This window comes from Chiloscyllium plagiosum, chromosome 31, assembly GCF_004010195.1.
Source record: "Chiloscyllium plagiosum isolate BGI_BamShark_2017 chromosome 31, ASM401019v2, whole genome shotgun sequence".
NCBI lineage: Eukaryota > Metazoa > Chordata > Chondrichthyes > Orectolobiformes > Hemiscylliidae > Chiloscyllium > Chiloscyllium plagiosum.
This window is the reverse complement of record NC_057740.1, coordinates 40,876,257-40,886,595: the sequence shown is the minus strand read 5'-3', so window position 1 is coordinate 40,886,595 and position 10,339 is coordinate 40,876,257. Positions and strand designations below refer to the sequence as shown.

The window sequence follows — 10,339 nt, the reverse complement described above, 5'->3', positions numbered from 1 at the left end:
AATCCATGTTTCCTAACTCATGTCTAATCGCATCATAGTTTCCTCTTCCCCAATTAAATATCCTCCTATTTTGCCTAATCCTCTCCTTCTCCATAGCTATGCAGAATGTGAGGCAGTTGTGGTCACTATCACCAAAATGCTCTCCCACCACAAGATCTGATACTTGCCCCGGCTCGTTTCCGAGCACCAAGTCTAGAATGGCCTCTCCCCTTGTCGGCCTGTCAATGTACTGAGTTAGGAAACCCTCCTGAATACACCTTACAAAAACAGCTCCATTCAAATCTTCTGCTCGAAGGAGGTTTCAATCATTATTGGGAAAGTTAAAGTCACCCATTACAACAACCCTACTACGTCCACACTTTTCCAAAATCTGCTGAGCTATGCTTTCTTCAATCTCCCTGCTGCTATTGGGGGGCCTGTAGTAAACCCCTAATGAGGTGACTGCTCCCTTGCCATTCCTAAAACTTGAAACTTAGAACATGCTCACAGGACTAACCAGTGTAAACACGGGAAGGATGTGCCCAGTGACTGGGGAGTCCAGAATCAGGGGGTCACAGTCTAAGGATATGGAATAGGCCGTTTAGGATGGAGATGAGGAGGAATTTCTTCACCCAGAGAGTGGGGAGTCTGGGGAATTGTCTGTCACAGAAAGGGGTTGAGGCCAACTCATTGAATACTTTCAAGAAGGAGTTCTATATCGCTCTTAAGGGATCAAAGGATATGGGGAGAAAGCAGGAACAGGGAACTGACTGAGATGATTAGCCATGATCATAGTGAATAGTGGAACAGGCTCGAAGGGCTGGGTGGTTGACTCCTGTTCCAAGGCTCGAGGGGCTGGGTGGTTGACTCCTGTTCCAATGTTCTTTGCTCCTATTTCAACTTTTCAGGTTATCTTTCTAAGCTCTCTATATAACATTGTCAAATTAATTGTGAGATCAATTTCTTATTTCCCTGTTGGGCACATTACGAATAATTTATAGTCCTTTGCAATTTCAAAATGGCCCGAGTGAAGGGGCAGTTGGGACAGACTCACTGTTCAGGTGGATCTCCACTGAGCTGTTCTTGCTTTGGAATCCAGCTGTGGCTAGACCCAGGTGAATCTCACAGGTGAAGGTGAGGTCTCGGTCCTTGCTGGTTGTTGTGTAGTTTCGATGAGAGACCGTGTTACACAGGTGGTCATTCATTGTCACTGCTGGCTCCTCAGGGTCAGGGAGCAGCTCATGGCTCCGATACCAATAAACCTTGACCTTGTGGCAGGGGTAAAGATTTTGTCCAGAACATCTGAGGGTCACTGTTTGCCCAGCCACTGGATTAGGTGATGTCAGTTCTACGCTGGGATTATGTGGGAATGCTGTAAAAAAGACAGATGTATTAAAGTGTCAGTGCGTTAGATTTATCCACAAACCTGTCTCTTAATTAGAATTGCTGCCCACTCCACCCTCTCTCTTACTTTGTGTCTCTCTTCCTCAATACCACTTATCTGAAACAGAGTGAAATACTCCATGTTCATTTGTGGCAAATAACATTCGAGCCACACAAATGCCAGGCAATGGTCATCTCCAACAAGAGCCAAACTAACCATCAGCCCTTGTCATCCAATGGCATTACTATCACTGAATCCCCCACTATCAACATCCTGAGGGTTACCATTCATCAAAACCTCAACTGGACTCACCACATAAACACAGTGGCTACAGGAGCAGGTTAGACGCTAGGAATACTGCAGCAAGTAACTCCCCTCCTGACTCCACAAAGCCTGTCCACTATCTACAAAGCACAAGTCAGGAGTGGGATGGAATATTCTCCCCTTACCTGGATGGGGGCAGTTCCAACAACACTCAAGAAGCTTGGCACTATCCAGGGCAAAGCAGCCCACCTGACTGGCACCACATCTACAAACATCCACTCCCTCCATCACCGACACTCAGTAGCAGCAATGTGTATTATGTACAAGATGCTCTGCAGAAATTCACCAAAATTCCTCAGACAGCACCTTCCAAACCCACCATCACTTCCATCTAGAAGGTCAAGGCCAGCAGGTATATCACCTCCTGCAAGTTCCCCTCTGAACCACTCCCATCCTAACTTGGAAATATGTCACAGTTTCTTCAGTGTTGCTGAGTCAAAAGGATGGAATTCCCTCCTTAGGGGCACTGTGGGTCAACCTACAGCACATGGACTGCAGCCATTCAAGAAGGCAGCTCACCCCCACCCTCTCAAGGGGCAACTAGGGACAGGCAATAAATGCTGGGCGCAGCCAGCGATGCCCATGTCCCAGGAGTGAATTAAACCATTCTGTTTATCCTTTTTTGAATTGAATTAAATTTATTGTCACGTGTACCGAGGCTCAGTGAAAAGCTTTGGCCTGCGAGCAATACAGGCAGATCACAGAGTTAAGTAGCATAAATAGTAAATAATAGGTAAATAGCAGCAAAAACAAAAATGCAGGTACAGGTGAATGTTAAGAGTTTATGAGTCTATTCAGTATCCTAACAACAGTCGGGTAGAGACTGTTTTCTATTTCTTTGTCTATTGCTGTGCGGTTTTGCCTTTTTTTCTCTCTCTCTGTCTCTGTTCCTGAGATCCATTGCAATGTTTGTTTCTCTCTGCCTCTCTTTTAGTTTTGGTCATGATAGGAAGCCATTGATTGGAACATTCATGCTGTTTCTCTCTCCACAGACACTGCCTGAGCTGCTGAGTGTTTTCTATTTTCATTTCAGATTTCCAGCATCTGCAGTGTTTTGCTTCTGCTTCTCTACCCTTCTCTGACCCTCACTTAGTTCCTATCTGTCTGTCTGTCTCTCTGCTCCATCCTGCTTGTTCCCTTGGTTAGGGGATATAACAGCTGGGGTAGGGGCGTAAAGTGGGGGGCACACAATGGATGAACCTGTAACAAGCTACGCCAATATACTTTCAGGAATCAATCTCCAGTTCAATATTTTAGGGCCTAAGCACCTCCTTCCATGTCCTTTACCCACCCCTCAGCCCCCAGGCCCTATCAACACAGGGACTCCTTTCAGTACAGCCAGCCCACCTTCACCCAGTAATGGTCCCAGGAACAGCTTCTCTTTCTCCCTGGCTCACCATTATCCACTCCTTCCGTCTGCCTATCGTTTTCTCTCTCTCTGAGCTCTATCTATCTGTTCACTTCCCCATACCCCTTCCCACTGTCTTCAGCTTAGATACCATCTTTTCCTACTTGGCATCAGTTCAGACTTGATATTTTAACTCTGCCTTCTCTCGTCAGATGCTGCTGGGCTTACTGAGTCCCTCCAGCAGTTTCTGCTTTTAAGACTAATTTCTGTCTTAGGGACTAACATGTTGGCAGTCTGCAATTTACCAAGCATTCTAGCACTTACAATAAACTGCTAAGTAAACATCTTTGGAGTAGAACTTTCCTCTGCACTTTGTGGTACATTTGTAGTCATTCTCATACGACTCCAGCACTTTGTCGATTCGGAGAACTGTCTTCAATGGGTAAGAGGTAATTTTCCCAGGAGCAGAGTCGATGGTCTTCTCCCAGTTGGGCTGGCTGTTTGGGCACTGAGTGTGACAGACCAATTCCACCGCCGCACCCACACTCACAACAGGAACTGTTGGGGAGATGTGTAAAACCTCTTCTCTTCCTGTTACAAGGACTGGAGAACAGACAAAGAATGAGTTGAGTCAACCAGCAAAACCACAGGGTTCCCATCACCACATAATGGCAGTAATCAGTGGGGCAGTACAGAGGACAGCACTGTCTGTCTGCATAGATTCTGCATAAGACCCAATTCTGAAGAAATCATACTTGACTTGAAATGTTAACTTTGCTTCTTAGAGTCATAGAGATGTACAGCATGGAAACAGACCCTTCGGTCCAACCTGTCCATGCCGACAACTCAATCTAGTCCCACCTGCCAGCACCCGGCCCATATCCCTCCAAACCCTTCCTATTCATAATCTCTCCACAGATGCTGCCAGACCTGCTGAGTTTCTCCAGTGCTTTCTGCTTTACTGATTTCAGATTTCCAGTATCTTTGGGTTTTGTTATAAAGCCTTTTCCCAACAAACTCGCTGCACCTATATGGGACAAAGCTGCCACATTCCCAACCTCAGCAGTGTATACCTGTCTGAAACAAATCATCACACACATGCTCACACACACACTCACATAAACAGGCTGAGATACAGGCTATTAGACTAGATGGGATTGAGGTTCATAAGGAATTCTGGAAAATGTGAAAATAGATAAGTCCCCTGGGCTGGACGGGATTTATCCTAGGATTCTCTGGTAAGCTATGGAGGAGATTGTAGAGCCTTTAGCTTTGCTTTTTCTGTCATCATTGTCTACAGGAATAGTGTCAGAAGACTGGAGGAGAGCAAATGCTGTCCCCTTGGTCAAGGGGAATAGAGGCAACCCTGGTAATTATTGACCTGTGGGCCTTACTTCAGTTGTGGGTAAAGTTTTGGAAAGGATTATAAGGAATGGGATTTATAATAATCTAGAAAGGAATAAGTTGTTTAGAGATAGTCAACACGGTTTTGAGAAGGGTAGGTTGTGCCTCACAAACTTTATTGAGTTCTTTGAGAAGGTGACCAAACAGGTGGATGAGGGTAAAGCGGTTGATGTGGTGTATATAGATTTCAGTAAAACGTTTGATAAGGTTCCCCACGGTAGGCTATCGCAGAAAATGCGGAGGCATGGGATTGAGGGTGATTTAGCGGTTTGGATCAGAAATTGGCTAGCTGTAAGAAGACAGAGGGTGGTGGTTGATGGGAAGTGTTCATCCTGGTGTTCAGTTATCAGTGGTGTATTGCAAGGATTTGTTTTGGGGCCATTGCTGTTTGTCATTTCTATAAATGACCTGGATGAGGGTATAGTAGGATGGGTTAATAAATTTGCAGATGGCACTAAGGTTGGTAGAGTTGAGGATAGTGATGAAGGATGTTGCAGGTTACAGAAGGACGTAAATAAACTGCAGAGCTGGGCTGAGTGGTAGCAAATGGACTTTAATGCAGAAAAGTGTGAGGTGATTCACTTTGGAAGGAGTAACAGGAATACAGAGTACTGGGCTAATGGTAAGACTCTTGATAGTGTAGATGAGCAGAGAGATCCCATGTACATAGATTCCTGCAAGCTGCCACCCAGTTGATAGGGTTGTTAAGATAGTGTATGGTGTGTTCGCTTTTATTGGTAGAGGGATTGAGTTTCGGAGCCATGAGGTCATGTTGCAGCTATACAAAATTCTGGTGAGGCCACATTTGGAATATTGTGTACAATTCTGGTGACCACATTATAGGAAGGATGTGGAAGCATTGGAAAGGGTTCAGAGGAGATTTACGAGATGTTGCTTGGTTTGGAGGGAAGGTCTTATGGGGAAAGGCTGAGGGACTTGAGGCTGTTTTCATTAGAGGGGTTGAGAGATTACTTAACGGAAACTACAAGATGATCACAGGATTAGATAGGATGGACAGTGAGAGCCTTTTTCCTCAGATGGTGATGGCGAGCACAAGGGGACATAGCTTTAAGTTGAGGGATGATAGATATAGGACAGATGTCAGAGGTAGTTTCTTTACTCAGAGAGTAGTAAGGGTGTGGATTGCCCTGCCTGCAACAGTTGTAGACTCGCCAACTTTAAGGGCATTTAAATGGTCATTGGATAAACATGCGGATGCTAATGGAATAGTGTAGGATAGATGGGCTTCAGATTGTTGTGCCAACCTGTGAAACCATTGAGGGCTGAAGGGCCTGTACTGTGCTGTAATGTTCTATCTTCAAACACTCTTGCTCACACACACACTCAATAAAAACTCTCGCTCACAGACAAACCCTTACACACACCGCCTCACACGTACAAACCTTCACATAACCCACTCACTCCTTTTCACACACACACTCTCATACACCCTCACATTGTCACACACTAACCCTTACAAGTACACACACACACACACTCCCTCACACAAACTCACTCACATACACACACTCTCTTACTCACTGACACAGACATACACAAATTCACACATGCACATCCCCCTCCACATAAACCAATACACTCACATGTACACACCTAGACACTCACATACAAATTCTGTCACACACTTACACATACAAACAGATACATAATCATACACACTCTTTCTCTCGCATACACACACAGACACTGAGGGGAGGTGATACCTTACTGGTATTATTAGTCTACTACTAATCTAAAAACCCAGACAATGTTCTGAGGACCTGTGTTCAAATCCTATCATGGTGAAATCTGAATTTAATTAAAAAGAAAATTGGCACTAACAATCTAATGATGACCATGAAACAACTGCTGATTGTCAGGAAAAACTCATCTGCTTTACTCATAAGGAAATCCGCCGTCTTTATCGAGGCTAGTTTACAATGTGACCCCAGTTTCAGGGCAATGTGATTGACTCTTAACTTACTTCTGGTCAATAAATACTGGACTGGCTAGTGGCATCATGTCCGTGAATGTACAACAAAAAAAAAAATTCACCTTCTTGACTGTTGAATACAATAAAGTGTATTATAACTGGAACCGTCTTTACAGTCTTCGCTTGACCCCCTGTCCTTACAAATCACACCCCCAGCTCCCTCACTGATACAAAAACCCACCATCCTTGCTGTCCCTCCGCCCTTTCACTCCCTCCCTCACTCCACAGTAACCTGTTCAATTAGCCACTGCCCACCTCCATCTCAACATCCTCAAAAACAGCAAGACCTGCCTGCTAACATCCTTCGGATCCACTCATAGGGAATTCACCAACGAGCTCCGAGTGTCAAACCCTGTGTGTCCAGTGGCAGGATCAGAAGGACTGCGGTAAATCGACACACTATCTACCCCACTCAGCTAGAGCCTTCGCTCAAACCAAACTGCACATTGAACTAACCATCTTAAACTCAACAAATAAGGAAGCTATTGCTCAGCTCTGGGGATTTTCACTCACTAAACAAATTAATATATTGAGAAATAGGAAGGGTTTGTTTTTTGTACAATTAGCTTGCACTTTTTGTAAGAAAATTAAATCGACTGAACGAGGGAATTTTCAAAGACAGGGAGACACGGCCGTTATAGTCGCTGTTGCTTGGTAAAATATTCTCAAACTGGCCCCACTGCCCTATTCTCCTGACAAGATCCGTCATTGTTGCTCGGATATTTATCCAACTTCGCTTTAAAACAAAGAAGTCTTCACCTTTAACCGCGTCTGGGAAGCAAGGCATCCCAAAGCACAAAACAAAGACCTCTGTGCAAATTCCACTTTCTGTAAACTCTGACCCCAATCACTAAGGTCTCAATTAGTCATTCTCTTAACATTGGTTCCAGAGTCTTTGAAAATCTGATATTTTCCATTGAAACTTCACAATATATATATTAACTTGCATTTGATTTATCCTAGCTTAATACTGGAAATATTTCAAGTCTCCTTAATGCTGAATCTTCATCCCTGGACTTATTCTTGTCAATCTGTGGTGTAAACTCTCTTGCAGCTTCAATATCCCTTCCTTAACAAGATATCCAAGATGTGCCTAGATGCAAAGACAATGATCTGTCTTCATTGAGTTGTAAAACGTACTTTGCATGAACACATTTGAATATTTCTCAGCAAAACATAAAATGCACATTTTCTCAAATTCTGCACAACTAATTCCACAAAATCTCTATAACTCAAATGATGTTTAGAAATATGTATTCTGTTAATAAATATCTAGGTTGAAAATTTTGAATTGATAAAAGGATTAAAAGTACCTACCAGAATCGCGGATTAGTACAGAGAAAGTAAAAATTAGGAAAGAGATTCTTGTCCACATCTTATCCTGTTCATTTGGAATTCCAGTTATTTGAAGAAAGGAACACCCCATCTTCATTCACCCTCCAGCTCTGATATCTGGGTACGCCCAAACCTATTAGTCTGAAGCTTCTCTTTGAATTTCAGTTATTAACAGTAGACTGTATGTGTCCTGAGGAGCTCAGTGCTCCAATTCCTCTCCCTGTCTCAGAACTGTGAGCTATAACAATTTGTCGTCTTCTAATGTAAATGTTCTCTCTTTTCCTGTACAGCTGCCACTGCCAATTTATATCCTCTCTACTCTGAGGGTCAGCCACCTTTAGTTTTTTTTCCCCAGCTCTTTTCTGCTAGCCTTGGAAACCCCCAGCCTTCACCCTGAACTGACATTTCTGAGGAGATCAACAGAATTATGGAAGGTTTCTTTGAGATGGTTGTTTGAGAAATGGTCATTCAGAACAGTCACTGAGCTCCTCAAACCTGTCCTATCACTCAATGAACCACTGATGATTCCATCAATTTATGCACCTTGCTTCTGTAACCCCCTGTATTCCTGCTTGATCAAGATTTATCAAACTCAATTTTTGAAATTTTCATTTAGCACCACACCCTTCTCCCCAGCCTCAACAGATTTTGTGGGGAGGGGGAACGTTTTAGATGTCTAACATGCTTTGTGTGTGGAATTGTTTCCTAAACATTATCCAAACATATCCTGCCTCAACTCAGCTACTGCTGATATCCCTCATCCCATGGTGCCTCAGGATTTTGTGGTTCTAATACCTCCATCATCCATCTTCAGGAGTTGGTTAGCTCAGTTGGCTAGATGGCTGATTTGTGATGCAGTGTATCACCAACAGCATGGGTCCAATTCCTGCATTGGCTGAGGTTTCCCAGAAGAACCCTCCTTTGCAAGCTCTCTCCTCACATGAGGCATGGTGACCCTCAGATTAAACCATCACCAGTCAGAGAGGTCTACAGCATGAAAACAGATCCTTTGGGCCCAACTTACCAACACTGCTTAGTTTTCACAATTTAAACCAGTCCCATTTGCCTGCATTTGGTCATATTCCATGATGTAAATGTTTGTTAAATGACAACATTTTACTCACGACCTCTAGCAACCTGTTCCAGACACGTGCCACACTCTGGGTGAAAAGATTCTATATCTTTTCCCTTTCACATTAAACCTATGCCCTCTAGTTTCCCCTCATGTGGGGAAAGGCTGTGTGCTGTCTATATTTCTCATGATGTTATAAACCTCTATAAGGTCACCCCTCAGTCTCCTACATTCCAAGGAAAAAAAGTCCCAGCCTATCGAAACTCTCCTTAGAACACAAACCTTCCACTCTAGGTATGATCATAGTAAATCTTTTCTGCACTCTTTCTAGTTTCATGATATCCTTTCTATAGTAGGGCAACCAGAACTGCACACGTACCTCAAATGTGCCTGTCACTAACATTTTAGACAGATGCAACAAGGCATTTCCTATACTCAATGCCCTGACCAATGAAAGCTAGTATGCTAATTGCCTTCTTCATTGTCCTGTCTAGGTGTGACTCTTTCTTCAAGTGGCAATCCACCTGTAGCCCTAGCTCTCTTTGTTCTATAACACTTCCCATGACCTTAGCATTGACTATGTAAGTTCTGTCCTGGTTTGCCTTTCCAAAATGCAACACCTTGCATTTATCCAAACGAAACATAACATTCTTTTCTCTCTCCGTGATGAGAGAGCAGCCCTATGGTCTGGTGAGACTATGGTGTCTTTACCTTTTATTCCTATTTTCCACTCAACATTAATTTCTTTTCAGTTGAAACTCTGGTGCCTGCATCACAACTTCACCTTCTTTCTCTCTGATCTACATGGGCTAACAGCTGAGTATGTCTTAATTTTAACATTTCCATCTTTGTTTTCACCACTTCCCTATTTCTGAAACCTCCTACATCCCAATAACACTCTGAGCTACCTCTGCTCATCCAATGGGTGAGGCCCATTTCCATTCCTCTTATAATGGCCATGCCTCAATGTGAAGCTCTGGTATTATCTCTCGAAATCTCTTTACCTCTCTCTCTTCTCCTTCATTGTGCCCTCTAAAAACTACTTCATGGCCTGAACTTTTGCTAATCTGTCTTAATTTCTTCTCTAATAATTCAGTGCCAATTTCTTTTCAGTAATCATTCCTGGGGAATGTCTTGGGACAGTTTACAATGCAAAAGGTACTATGCAAATATAAATTGCCATTATTAATCACTCACTATATACCCCCTTCACTTCAAGGAGGAACAGGATATAGTCTTCACCCTCCCATGATACAGGAGAGCAATACCCCCAGCTATTCTGCCTGAAGGCAAGTCTGACCTGAACAAGCTCCTTCAAGGGTGAGACAAGAATGCACATTGCAAATCCACCATAGCCTGGACAGGGGTTATACCACAGTTTGTCAGCATCATCTGAGCCACATAAGTCAACAAAGCCAAGTGCCCCTCTCCCACACATTACTGGGGCAGCATACACTTTAACATTTGTGTTGTATTGAAGAGTACTGAAGGACACTCGAA

The 10,339-nt window shown here is 43.5% G+C and overlaps 1 protein-coding gene across 3 annotated transcripts in view; it reads right to left on the bottom strand.

Moving 5' to 3' along the window:
• The window catches only part of LOC122565117 (vascular cell adhesion protein 1-like), a 23,690-nt gene extending 15,714 nt beyond the window's left edge, over window positions 1-7,976 (bottom strand). For 2 of the 3 annotated variants that reach the window (XM_043720748.1, XM_043720749.1), the window contains exons 1-3: window positions 7,750-7,976; window positions 3,360-3,638; window positions 1,034-1,351 (exon numbers count right to left, since the gene is read on the bottom strand). In XM_043720748.1, the coding sequence (XP_043576683.1) occupies window positions 1,034-1,351; window positions 3,360-3,638; window positions 7,750-7,864 (712 nt within the window). In that variant the 5' untranslated portion in view covers window positions 7,865-7,976. The remainder of the gene's footprint in view (window positions 1-1,033; window positions 1,352-3,359; window positions 3,639-7,749) is intronic. The other variant, XM_043720750.1, reaches the window with a different exon arrangement.
• Window positions 7,977-10,339: the final 2,363 nt, after the last annotated feature.